This window comes from Paramacrobiotus metropolitanus, unplaced genomic scaffold (genome assembly GCF_019649055.1).
Source record: "Paramacrobiotus metropolitanus isolate TYO unplaced genomic scaffold, Prichtersi_v1.0 Parri_scaffold0000194, whole genome shotgun sequence".
Lineage (NCBI taxonomy): Eukaryota > Metazoa > Tardigrada > Eutardigrada > Parachela > Macrobiotidae > Paramacrobiotus > Paramacrobiotus metropolitanus.
The window spans coordinates 36,183-50,503 of NW_026570414.1; the positions used below are offsets into that span (position 1 = coordinate 36,183).

Below are 14,321 nucleotides of genomic sequence, written 5' to 3' on the forward strand. Positions count from 1 at the left end.
CGCCGTGGGTTATCTCGCCACGCGACGTTTCGTTTTTGCAGGAGACATTTCGCCGGTATGTCATAGCGCAGTGACACATTTCGCCTCGAGGCCTTCTCGACGAAGAGACTTATATCGGATAAATTTTTAAAACAGTCAAAAAACCCAAGAAAACGAAGAGAGATATGTATGAAACCCAGAAATCCAAACAATTGAAAGTGGCCTGCAGCTGCCACACAGAAATGTGCCTCTACGCGGCCACAACCAAAATGATCTTTATTGTGAAATGAAAAGAAACAATAAAGGCACGATGCCCGAACAAATGCTCTATATCCCGGAAGGGAAATACGACGGCAAAGACCACCACAAAGGCGAGACTGGGACAAATCTGGAATTTATTCCAGATTTGGAAGCGTGCAAAAAACCAACTGAAAATGCAAAGCCTATCAAACACGGCAGAATCGGTGCTGCCCCAAAGCCCAAACGTAACCACACCATCCTGGGCGGTGGCACCGATCGCCTAGCATGCCACGGGGCGGAACGGCCGAGGCCCCCCGAGGCTGCCACAAATCGCAAAACAAAACAGTGAGCAACATTATGAGCAAAATGCGACCGAATCGGCGGCATATACTATGGTTAACAATCACAAAAATTCAGAAAAAATAGCGGAAATTATGAGATCCATTCCAACATGATGCGTTCCATTCCGGAGGCTTGCTTTATCCTCCAATGACGACTTTATTCAGCAGCTTCATCCGCACTCGCATCCGGCAGCATGTCAACGTCAGCGTCAGCGCCGGTAGTGTCAGGAGCGGTTTCGGCTGCGGCGACTGCGTTCAAAGCATCGCCAAGTACCTCAGAAAGTGCTGGTCGCACCGGCAACTCTTCCACTGTCTCGTGGAATACATCGGCTTCATCGCCTTGCGGCGCAATCGGCTTTTCTGGCGATCTACCCGTCCAGGCAGGTAATCGTTCCGGATTTTCATATCGAATATAAAACATATATTCGGGATCGGTCATCTGTCTCAACGTCTTCTTTCTCAACTCAACGAGCATGGTTTCCACATACTCATTGGACGACGGCTCAACATGATCTTGATACGACTGTGTCGTAACATAAAAGTCACGTTCGGCTTTATTCATACGGGACAACGGCAATTTCGCAAGTTCCCTCTCGTCGAAGGTCTCACAGGTCGGCGGGTACACAAGCACTGTCTCTACTTGTGTCGGCTGCGTAGTAACTGCTGATTGTTGTTCAACATTAGCTGCAACAATCGGTTCGGCTGGCGCGGGAACAGTCGGCAATTGCTGTTTCCGCACATGATCTACAACATTCGGCTAGTCATTAATTTTATTGCCATTATTGGCCGGCAATCGCAAAGTATTTTACCTTGCTTATCGGTATTCGTACCAGATGATTTCACAGTCGTTGTATTCAACGACGACGGCGCAGACGAAAACTTCGCCATTGGCAAATTCGGCTTTACCACGGGAATAATAATCGGCTGTGTAAGGGGAGGAAGCTTGACAGGCTGTTTCCCGCCCATCACTCCCAACTGCGGCGATGCAGGATCACCTGCCGACTGTTTATTCCGATTATTTCGGAATTTCTGTTCCGGCTGTACAGTTTTGCTTCCTGTAGGAGCATCTGGCGAATCGGGCAAAGGGCGCTTTTTGTATAGCTGGCCCTTATCGAACTGCGTCTTGCGATCACCGTATCGCTTCATACGGGTATTAATGTCATCGTAAAAACGATCGACTTCGTCAGTGTCCATCTCGACATGACCGGCGGCAGCTAGAGTGTCTTTCAACAACTCTGCTTCTTGCTGTTCAGTAAGCGGCTTCCCCAGTAGCTCAATCAAGTCTTTCAGCTGGGAATATTCGGCTCGTTCCTTACTTTGATAAATCGACTTGTGCGCACTATGACTGCCAAGTAACGCGGCAGCAATACTCATAGCGGCAAATTTCGGCCCGGTATTGTAGGGAATTGACTCCCAGGCAATACTCCGTTCGTTTAATTCCTGATTCAGGAAATGAGCGACTTTACAAAAGAAGAAAAACTTCGCGGGATCGGCTTGTGGCAGTATAAACTGCATTAGGAACTTTTCAGTTACCGGATCGCCATAAATCTTGAATTGAGAAATAATCTCAATGTCAACGGCTGTGATCGGCATATACAGCTGCTTTTTATCCAGCACGGTACGTAAATTATTTCGGCGGGTTGACGCGTAAGTGATTATCTCTAACGAACGCGACAAATCGACTGTGGAGTAGTCAAACTCCATCATCCGGTCTCTCAATCCGGTTTTTTCCAACAACGCGACGGCATTATATATCATTTTCTTCAAATACAACATTTCCGGCGCATTTGTCTTGCCTATATCGGCAACGGTAGCTAACTTGTGTACATAAATACCCAAGTCGCTAGTATACTGCGTCACATCGCGCAGAATCCTATTAGGATCGATAGTCGGCTGGCGTGGTCGTCGAACACCACGATTATCGCGAGAATTACTCTCGCGCGGCGGCGGTTGCTGAGATTCAGCCGGCTGATCATTCTGTGGTTTACTCGGCTCGTTGCGCTGCTGATAGCCAGCAGAACGGATATTCGACTGGTTTCCACGCTGTCTGCCACGTTTCTGCAAATCAGCGGACTTTTTAGTATCATACATCGACAAGTCTCTCCCGGCAACCACTATATTCTTGCCAGAATGAGAGTGATTTTCAGACGGCTCTAACGTATATTCAATACGGTGTCGAGCACCAAACACAGATCGGCTACTGTCCGTAGAAGACGGCTCTTTAATCGACGTATTAGAGTCGTCGATAGACAAACTACCTACTTGTTTCGACAGTCCGACACGCGCGTCTGGCTGTACACGCGACGTGCTGGGTTGCGGTTCGAGTTTACGCTGCTGTGATGCAGCTCGGCTGGGATACTGCTGTTGTGCAGTATTTCCTCGGTACCCACGCTCATGCAGCCAAGGATCAGAAGTCCCTGCACTGCTAGCACTACTCGGCGCCTGCTGTAAAAGCAGTGTATTAAACGGCTGTGTTATACATAATCGACGAGCAGGAATTATTGGACTATTTACCTGTTCGTTCTGCTGTCGGTAATATTGATATTGCGGCTGGTTAAAAGCCACATCGGCTTGCTGCTGGTACTGCGCATATTGCGCCGGCTGCTGGTACTGTTGATACTGCATCTGTGGATACTGCAGCATCTGCGACTGGTTGACGGGATTCACGGGATATCCCTGCGGCATATTTTCATTTAAATTTAAAACGTCTATTTCCCATTGACTGGGATTACTATCGGAACGATTTAAAGGAATACATTCCCAAGTACTTAGGGAGCAACTCTCAGACTCAGAATCGGAACTAATTACCTGGTTCATCGGCGTCTGCACTTGTGCAGGGTAACTGATCGGTAACTGCATCGGCACAGCATAATTAGGCTGCGGCGGCAAATCGGCAGGCAGTGGCATATCACACCACTGTGGTTCACGAGCGGCTATGAGTTTCCTGGCGGCGTCGTTCATCCTGATACGCAGCCAAGGTTTGGCTTGGAATACCGGCTCGAAATGCGTTTCACCGAGTGTGACATACGCATCCAGGTTGCAGTTCAGGACTTCGTTAACCAATCGGCTCACGACGGTGTCCTTCTCCTGTTCGCTGTACAGTTTATCTCCGAAGAGACAATCGGCGCACTTTCGGCGGTTAGTGTTGTAACGGCAGCGATAACACTGCGTCGGCTCCATGTTGTCTACAACAATTACACTAGTTAATTTTTTAGATTTATTCGACACTAAGTTCGGCTATTTTATTCAATTAATCGGCATTTTATCACTCAATTATGAGCGACAAGGTACGAACCACAATTTAGTGGGGACATCATAGCGGCTTTGAAATATTAACATAATAGCGGCTTTGAAATGTTAACATACTAGCGGCTTTGAAATATGCGAGAGGCACAGACCACAATTAAACGGGGAAATAATACGGCTTAATTATTCTACAGCTTAATAGTAACTATTTAATTACTATCGTAAATCGGCTATGAATTATCAATAAATTTATCGGCGTAAATCGGCTATGAATTATCAATAAATTTATCGGCGTGATGGACCGGGTGCATCTGCTGGATTAATTCGCCAAGTGATGCCCCGTTCCGGATCATTAACGGAATTATACGCGGGTTGAATACCAACCTTTGCCTACAACACAGTAAGCCTGATGAATTGTACGGCATATTAATTACATGAATAATTCGAAAATTATTTCAGTAATTAATCGGTACGACTAATCACTAATAATTTCAAGATTGGTAGTGAAAGATCTCTCCAGATTAGACGGCTACAGTAAATATTTCCGACAAGCGGTATGGACCACACAATTGGTAGAGGATTTATTCGGCGAGAGAACATGGACCTCATGATAGTGGGGATATAATCGGCGAATTATCGTACATGTACGTATCCGTTTTATTACGGCGTACACATGTAATTTCAATTAGTCGACTTTTTTCTTAATATTTTTTACGGTTAATAGTTTCGGCAACCTCGCTTTCGGGTTCCCAATGATCATCGTCATTGACGACTTCAACATTATCTTCGACGGTATTGACATGCTTCAACGGCTTCTACGGTATCGGCTGGAATGAACGGTTCAGCTTTATTCACATTTAACCCATTTTCGGCAGATTTCGGCAAGAGATCGTAGTAGTTATTCCTTTACGATCCTCTTCGGTTGTATTAAAACGTTTGAGACGCTCGCAATTGACGATGCGAGTTTCTCCCAGCTTATCTTTATTTTCGATTTCAACGGCATTGGTATACGGGAAGCCAGTAACTTCCCATCTACCTCGAATTTATCTCGAAAAGATTCGGTTTCACCCTTCTTCTTCTCTCGCTTTAGAAGAACTAGTTCACCGATCTGATAATCGTCTTCTCGACGTTTCTTATTAAAACGTTCGGCCGTTTTAATAAATTCCTCTCTCATGTAGATTTCGGCTAGCTCATGCGCTCGCGCTAAATTATGGCGAAATTCGTCCATGTATTCAGCTATCGACGCATGTTCGGCTGGTATATTGGTCTTAGTGACCGTATCGGCTGGAATAACTTGTTCACGCCCGTACAACATATAGTACGGCGACATATGAATAGTTTTATTCTGAACTCGGTTCTTAGCGGCTAGCCTTTAGTAAGCCATACATGGCTCGGGTTCGGCTAGCGAAGTCCTTGACGAACTTACGGTAGTAATTACATAAACCGAGGAAAGATCGAAGATCTTTCTCAGTTTGCGGCTTCGGATATTGTTGAATCGCGGAGATTTTCTCCGGATCGGTTTTGATTCCGGCTTTAGACACTATGTGTCAAGGAAGTGCAACTCGGTTTCACCGACACGGCACTTGCTCGGCTTAAGCGTGAAGCCGACCTTAACAAGGCATTCACACATTAGTCGGATTTTACGAATCAAATCGTCGAAATCCTTGGCGGCTACAATGATATCGTCTAAGTACGCAAAGATGTTCTCATTGCGTACCCCAAGAGCCTTATTCATGGTCTCTTGGAATGTTGCCGGCCCATTACACACGCCGAAAGGCATGCGTAAAAATTCGAAAAGACCGTCCTGCGTGATGAACGCAGTCTTTTCAATCGAGTCTTCGGCCATTTGTATCTGCCAGAACCCGGCATTACAATCGACGCCTACATAATATTCATTATCGGCTACGGATTGAAGCAATTCATCCGGTGACGGCAAAGGGTAGTTATTCTTTTTCGTTGCGTCGTTCAACTTTATATAGTTGACGCAGAAACGCGTGCCGATAGTACCGTCTGGATTCTTCTTAGAAGCCAGCACAACTGGGAAACACCAGTTGCTATTTGATCGGCGAATAATACCTTTTTCGAGCATTTCTTTAACATGCTCTTCGATTATCTCCCGACCTCGCCAAGAGGTACGGTGCGGCTTACATTTAATCGGCGGGGAATCACCCGTATCGATATGGTGCTTTACAATTGTAACGTCACCAAAAGGTCGGCGTTTAGTAGCGAATAGATCCGGATATTCAAGGAATACTTCCTTAATCTTCGCTATTTGTTCGGCTGTCAGCTTAGAGTTAATCTTAAGCGTATCGACGGCTTCTCGGATTTCCTGTTGCTCTTCCGGTGTTCGTTCGGCTAGTTTGACGGAATTAATACAGATCTCATCATCTTCTATCTCTTCGTACGGTTCGAGATACCCGATGAATTGACCTTTCTTGATCGACTTTCGGCTATTATGGAAATTGAACAATCCCAGTTCAAATTTCCCATTAGCGGGTCTTACGACACCTTCGATCGGCTTAATATGCCTCTCCATGTAAACATGTGGGCTCGGCAAGAACATAAACTTATCGGTCGAAAATTCTTCAGTTGGATCGAATCGTGCTACTACTGCAGCCATATTTATACCAGGATTGATTAGAATTTTATCGGTAGCGAACACCTTAATCGATTGGAGGCGTGGGCTACGAGAAGTAGATTCAATAGTAGGCGACTCAGAAAATTCCCAAGTCTTATCAATAGCTGTGGGATCAGTTGACTGATCAGGTTCAGCTGATTCCCTATTAATCGGCGTAGATTCAGTATTAACTACCGGCTCTACATTTGCAATGATTAGATTAGACGCGTCAAAGGATTGAATACTGGATAGAGTTTCGTTTAGGTCTGGTACTTTATTAGCTACAGTATCGGCATGATTCGGCTCGTTTGATTCGACATTCGCATTATTACATGCGACATCGTCGTTCGGTTGCAATCTACATTCTATAGTCGGCTCGTCTTTATTAAACTCCATTACGGACGCCATTGGGTGAAAATGTGCCCGAGGCGCTCGGTTAGCTTTAGTTATGCCTTCCGTTTCGGGAGGCATATTATTCAACTTATATTTCGGCTTTAATCGGTAGGGCAGCTTGACAGCTGACTCAGGTTTTAGTTGAATCATGCCTTCTAAGTCGGCTCGCAAAACATATGGTACGTTAAATTTGAAGTACTCAAATGCTTCCTTCAACTTCTCTTGTTTCTCTAACATCAAGAGATACTCGGCTGTGAAGGCAGAATCTAGGTTATTCGCAATTTGTTCGGCTTCCTTAGGACTAATGCCTGAAATCGGCGTACTGTCGTCTCCTAAGACAAGAATATCTTGTCGGGTTTTATGGAACAATTTCGTCAGTTCTTGTACTTCGGATACAAAAACTTGATACTCTTGCCATAACTTAGCAAACGACTTTCTCGGCGGCGGTAGTTTAATTTTCCTTTTGCTCGTGGCTTTTGCCACGGGTATCGGAACAATTTCGGCTTTAGGGTCGGCTCTTTAGGAATATCAATAGCATTAATAGTTGGTTCCGATGCCACGGGTATCGGAACAATTTGTTCAATAGTATTCGGCTTTATAGATTCAACAACTGTTGGTTCGACTACAATAGTGTGGATCCTACGGATCCATTGTAATTCATTATTACGGACACCATAGTTGGCACCGGCCAAGAAGTCCTGACCTAATAGCACTTTAGTGTCGTCGACAGTCGGCTTAATATAGAAAGAATGGTTGATTAGTTCGCCAAATACTTTTACAGGTACCGTGCAGTAGTGGGTTACTAAAAATCCGCACATACCACCGATTCCTCTAATGTTTAGCGGCTTAACTAACGGTAGTTTTTCTAGTTTTAATTCGTCGACGAACTCATTCGAGATGAGTGACGTCTCGGCTCCAGTATCGATCATAACCATAACGGTTGTGCCTACAATGCGTGCCCACACCATTAACGGTGGCGCCCGCTTCGGCTCTTTAGTTGAATCGACTTTAGAATCATCAATATTGATTTCGTTTATAATCGGCTCATTTAGTTCGGTCGGTTCGGTGATTCGGATACCACTAATAGTTATTATTTCAGTAGTATCCGGCATTTCACCAGGCAACCGGGGAGTACTGCCGGAAGTTACTCCCCGTTGTCGTTTTCCTGGCTACTTGCTGATGTCGCGTATTCATTTTGGTTCGGCGGCGGTGAACGTGACGTCGGCCTTGGACCGATCGGTCGGCCTTGGCCTTGGACACGCGGCTGTGAATTATTACGGGAACGGCTGCCATTAGGCGTGCTCGTTCCACTACCGGTTTGGCTTCGGCTCCGGAAATCCCGGGCATATCGGCGACCTCCGGTTACCGGGTCGTGATACGACAAATAGATTGGGTTTTCGGCTCGGGGCACGTCTTTAAACTGACATGCCTCAAAGTAGTGCCCGCAGACATCGCACTGCTGGCAGTACTCGACTACTCGACCATTTCTCATTTCCTTCTCCAAACGTGGGGCCCGATTAGTATTCTCGGGAATACGCCCGGCGTTCTCGGCCCACAGCTGGGAACGGTTCGACTGTTGATTATTGTTGTTATTGCCGGCTGGCCTAACATTGCTGTTATTAGCATTACTTGCCGGCCTAATATTACCAGTATCGTTGCCATTATTGGCTGATCGGTTTGGTCGGCGATTCCCCCCATTGATAGGGCGCGGCGCGCTAGCAGCTGCTGCCGCATAACTCGCCGGCTTCGGCTGGGTCTGTACCGTTCGAACGGTCACAGAGTCGGCATCTTGGTTCTTACGTTTACTGCCGACCGGAATCACATACTTTTCGGGATTACTCGCCGTCAAGTAGCGAATCTTCTCTAGAAATTCTTCCGGCGTACGAGGGTCCATGCCCACGATTTTGTCATGCAAAGTTGCATGCGGCTTAATGCCCTTCATTAGAAAGGTCACGAATTGATCCGGCGTACCGGCATACCCGGCCTTATCTCTCAGCGTCATCATCGCCTGAAAGAAACTCTCAAGCGATTCCTGACCTGGTCGGTACATTCGGTTCGTGAGTTCGGACAACGCATTTACAGAGCGTCTGGTATCTCCGAACCGCGCAACCAATTGGTTACGCCACTCCCGGTACGTAGTCGGCGTATTTGGGGACGTGAGCAGGCCGTTGTACCAGATAACCGCCTCATCCTTCAGGCAGTAGGCCAGTTCGGCTATCTTACGCTCATCGCTTACCCATCGGTTTTCTTTTGCGGCTTGCTCGAACTTGATAAGGAAACTATCAATATCTTCCTTACTGCCATTATACGACGGCCTAGGAACTGGCTGTCGTATGGCATCGGCTAGATCGGCTTTCCTTAACGGACTATTGGTTCGGCTCGTTCGTTTACTTAATTTACGCAGTTCTTCCCGCAGGGCTTCACAAATTGCCTCTGCCTCCTTATGGGAAACCTGCTGTCGGCTGATATGTTCTACTGTCGGGGCCGGCTCCATGCGGGAGTGCATGGTTTCGGGCTGGCCAGCGCGCATCCGCGTAGGCGGCCGTTCTTCATAATCAATTTGGTTTTCGGCGGCAGCTATCATCTGCTGGTGCGTTGCCAACAGGCGGTTGTACTTTTCGGCTAATATGTTAAATTCCGACCGGTATCTCTCACTCGACTCTTGCAGCGTAGAGATCGAGGCGAGTCGGTCGTTCGACTCTGTACTCAACTTCCCGTTCTCTTGTATAGCTTCAAGATATTGATTACGGAAGTTGGTCGACGAATCCTTTTCGGATTTTAGTTCGGCTTTTAGCTGTTTAATTATATTATCTCGTTCGACGACTTTGGCTCCAAGCCCTACAGCGGCTTTATTCGCCTGATTATGGGCTCCCTTGGCAGTCCGTAACTGCTCATTTAAATTGTCTTGGTCGGCGGTCATATCGCAAATCGTTTGGTTACGCTTTGCGATAAGCTGTTCGGCTTTATCAAGTCGAACTCTGAGATCCGAAACTTGATTTTGCAGTTCTACTACTGTATCAGTAGCCTGCATTAAAAGGCTCATACGCGGCCCTTTTTCTGATGTCGGCTGAGTCGGCGGGAATTTTAGAACCGGCGTCAAGTCCTTCCCTAAAACCTTATCAATAAGGCTCGGGCTGGAGTGCGCCTTCGGCATCAACGGTACTACCGTTGTCGGCTCGTCCTCATCCTCATCCGAGGAGTCGGTCGACTCTTTAGACCCCGGTTCGCCAATGTTAATCAGCGATACCGACGATTCAGTCGACGTTGTCGACTCTGTTACACTGTCGACCCTTTCTACACTCGGTTGTGTTTCGACTTCAATCATAGCCTCGTTTAGATCCTTAGGGACCATCGGCGAGGCCGGCTGTTCTACCGCTTCAGGTACCGGTAGATCGGCTAATGGTGCTCTTTTCGGCTTTCTTTTATTGGTTTGTAGTACTTGATGTACTACTTCTTCACCACCGGCTACAATTTGTTTCGCTTTCCCGCGAGTAACATTGCGGGTTGCGTTATCATTAGTTTCTGTATTTTTCGGCTGATTTCGAATTAATCGATCGGCAGTTCGTAAAAGATTATTAGCGAACTGCTTCGCTTTATTCACTGGTGTTCGCTCCATATCGGCGATATTATTGAAATGCAACCGGTAATTATAACGATTATACTCTAATAACTGATACGGCAAATTTAGAGGTAACTCACTTTCAACTTCCCACGAATGGGTCGGCGAAAAATCGACCAAATCGCAAAACGATTTTCGATTTAAATGAAAAGAGTATAAACGGTAAATTGCGGCGGTCGTTATTGTAATTAATACTTGATGACACTACTGACACCCTATACTTCTGACTGGTACAATCGGCACTCCATAGATCTCAATATTTCAGTTATTGAAATAATTCAATAAGTGAACGGCGATTAATCAAGTCAATAGTAATTATAGACTAATTACTCGGTAACTTTCGGCTTTTGCATTCAATCAGTCTCCAGTTGGGAGGCTGATGAACCTTCTACACTATCCGGCTAATCGGGCCTAGATGGCCTTTGAAATTTCGAGATTAAATCTACAATGTAGATTCGGCTAATACAGTGGAAATATGGGTTATTAAATCCCAATATTTTCACTGAAACTATTCGGTGGAAATTTATTCGCGGTTCATCGCAATTTCAATGGTTAATCGGCTAATGTATGATTTACAGATTTGCTGTAATATCGATTTCAAAACTACACGGTGATCGCTCGACTTTAATTACAGTAAGCACTGTAATATCGATATGCACGATAACGGAAATTATGGTTCGACACGGAAAGGCGAACTTCCGTATTTTGGCAGTTTTATCGGCAATATTTTACGGATAAATTCTTATAAATTTATCCCTAAAAAAGTATATTTCGGCTTTAATTACTGCGGCGAGAATTACAGATAAACTGTAATCCTGATTGTGCAAAACGAATAATATCCGTTACATAGCATGGGAAAGTAGTTTCCATGTTTCGACAAAGAAATACGGCGTAATTCCTTCGATAAATTCTCACGAATCTATCTCAATAATTATAGTAAACAAATTCGTAAAAACGAAGATGATCGGCTACAGCTTTTAGCTGAATTTCGACTTAATTTCCTAATGGAAATTAACGGCAATATCGCTTTTTTGCGATTAAATTGGATGAATGCGGTAACTCCGTATTTCGGCAAGAATTTTCGAAAATTCTACAACCTTCCTTGCGGAAAATTGTACGGCTAAATAGGTCTGAAAACCTAATTTATTTCTGCGATAAAGCAGAACGGCCTACTGTGGCAGGATTCACGAAGAACTCACCACAACACGGTAGAAAACGACGATAAAGTACAGTAGCTTCTAGAGCTACTGTACACGGTGAAATTTTAAATAATTCTAGAGCGTATGTCTCTAGAATTACTCGGAAAAATTCTAGAAAGATTCTAGAGATATTCTAGAGTCTTTAAATGATCGAAAGCGACAGTAAATTGCGAAAACGACATAAATAAATCGACCGTGAAATGTTGACACATTCACGGTAAACGGCGATTAAATACGGTAGCTTTTAACAGCTCCCGTTCGATGATAGAATTATAAAACTCTAGAGAAAACCTCTAGAGTTATCGGCAAAAGTTTCTAGAATGATTCTAGAGTTTATCGGCTGATAGTTTGCTATTGCAAACACGGCTTACCTGCACTGACACGACGTGACGAGTACGGCGCGGTGCTTTCGGTGCTTGCTTGCTTTCCGACGGTCGTCTGGAATGCAGAATCTCGAGTCCGCCTTGCTGCTCCCTTGCAGAAGAATGGCCAATGTGTGGTCGTTCCTCCGATGTGTAGAGGAGTCAGCTATCGGTTGATGGCGAAGGAAAATCAGCTCCGGTCCTCCGCGATGTGTCGGTTGACGTTGCTGATGCCTTCCGGGTTTTTGGTACGGCTCAACTCCACACTGCGCTGTAGTGAGAGTGCGGAATCCGGTTGACCGTACAGGAAAATCGGCAAGTGCGCGCAGTTAATGACGCAAACACGGTGGCAATTTCAAATTAAATTGAAATAATCGGCTAAATGCGGCGCGCAAGGCAAAATGCCTGCCGACCGTAAAAGAAAATCCACTAGTCAGTACAGGGATACGGGAATCGAACTAGCATCTCCACCATGAAAGTGGCCTGCAGCTGCCACACAGAAATGTGCCTCTACGCGGCCACAACCAAAATGATCTTTATTGTGAAATGAAAAGAAACAATAAAGGCACGATGCCCGAACAAATGCTCTATATCCCGGAAGGGAAATACGACGGCAAAGACCACCACAAAGGCGAGACTGGGACAAATCTGGAATTTATTCCAGATTTGGAAGCGTGCAAAAAACCAACTGAAAATGCAAAGCCTATCAAACACGGCAGAATCGGTGCTGCCCCAAAGCCCAAACGTAACCACACCATCCTGGGCGGTGGCACCGATCGCCTAGCACAATCTACGACCCCAAACTTGTAAGTAAACTAACCACGGTCCCGTCACTGGCTCTAAATTCAGAAAAATTTCATATATTGCGTTTTTTAGAATGAGGTATATTGGAATAATAAGCGTGAAAAATTATTCTTTATATAATTCTCTTTACAATTATTCTAATTATTTATCTCAGTCGTATTATTACAGTCATCTTTTTAACTTTGAAATTCTACAACTAGCTGGAGACTCAAACGTAAAAAAGGGCTTATCAAAGGGCTTATCAAAACTTTTTTGAAACCATTTACCACTTATGGCCAATCTATATACGATTTAATCTATCTATTTAATCTCGTATCGCATAAACAATTTTTCAAAAATTGTATTCGCCGAAAAGGTTAAATCGTGAATTAAGAGATAATTGTCTTGGAATAAAGACGTAGCGATACAGACGTAGCGATACGTAGCGATCTATAGATACCGGCGGTGCTATAGATTCATTACCAATTTACCGCTACCTCCACTTGTTGTAGCAGTTAAGGAAATTATTGTTAAATTAACGTTCTAATTTAACATGGTCTCATATTATTATCGATGTTGCGTTTATTCCATAAATTATTATTTCTAATATTTTTATTTAGGTTTTTTAAGAATTATTAGTGCGGGGCCGATGTGACAAAAAAGTCCCATTTTCTTGGACATAGAGGACCTTCGCTTCGTTTGTGTCGATTACATTTTGAACGGTAAGATAGTATGAATATAAAGACAATAAAGACATAAAGTGACTGTTTGCAGTTTCAATTTTCAATCGAATTTTTGGATTTTTCGAAGGCGTGGACTATGTTCATCCATAAACTTAAATTCTTTAAATACTTCGGAAATATAAAATAAGCACAACATGCAGTTCTGACTTTTGAGGGAAATTATCGACGGGCTCGAAGTTTACTGTACTTACTGCAATGTCAGTAAACAGATTAATCGATGACGCAATGCGCAATTAACTAACTTTGCGCAGTTAACTAACTTTGATACAGTAACTTAAAAAAATTCTGGAAACGTATGCGATACCAAAAATATTTTCCCAAGATCAAATACTCAATACTTTGACATGTGCCTAAATTTTTTAGTAACATTCGAAACCGAACGTTTGAGTCTCCAATTATTTGTAAAATGTCAAAGTTAAAAAGATGCAAATAATGCGATTAAAATAAAGAATTGTTGCGCGAGTATATAGCGCAAGCGTGTTCTGTGGGTCATGAGCAGCATGCATCATGAATCACATACATATTCATCATCATAACGGGCGTGCTTTAAATGGATACAGTTGCGGATGCGGTTGAATGCGGTTGGTTGTTGTGGTTGATTGCAGGATAGTTTGTTGTTGTGAGCAAGTCAAAGGTTGTGGTTTGACGATAACAAGCAAATGATTGAGCGTGAAGAAAGGAATGAATCATTGTGTAAACCAATAGTGTGTCTTTGTTGTCTGCAATGTTTTATCTCTCGTAACATGTATTAAGTGCCTGGCTAAAAAAAGTAGTGTGCGATGAAGTTGTCAAATGATTT

The 14,321-nt window shown here is 44.4% G+C and overlaps 1 protein-coding gene across 1 annotated transcript; it reads right to left on the reverse strand.

The window, feature by feature from the left end:
• Positions 1 to 202: 202 nt before the first annotated feature.
• LOC129600746 (uncharacterized) lies at positions 203 to 12,776 on the reverse strand. The gene is made up of 6 exons (XM_055499309.1): positions 12,006 to 12,776; positions 3,369 to 3,745; positions 3,075 to 3,236; positions 2,823 to 3,005; positions 1,370 to 2,618; positions 203 to 1,304 (listed from the first exon to the last, which is right to left on the reverse strand). The coding sequence occupies exons 2-6, from the start codon at positions 3,738 to 3,740 to the stop codon at positions 718 to 720; spliced, it is 2,553 nt and encodes an 850-aa protein (XP_055355284.1). The 5' UTR covers positions 3,741 to 3,745; positions 12,006 to 12,776; the 3' UTR covers positions 203 to 717.
• Positions 12,777 to 14,321: the final 1,545 nt, after the last annotated feature.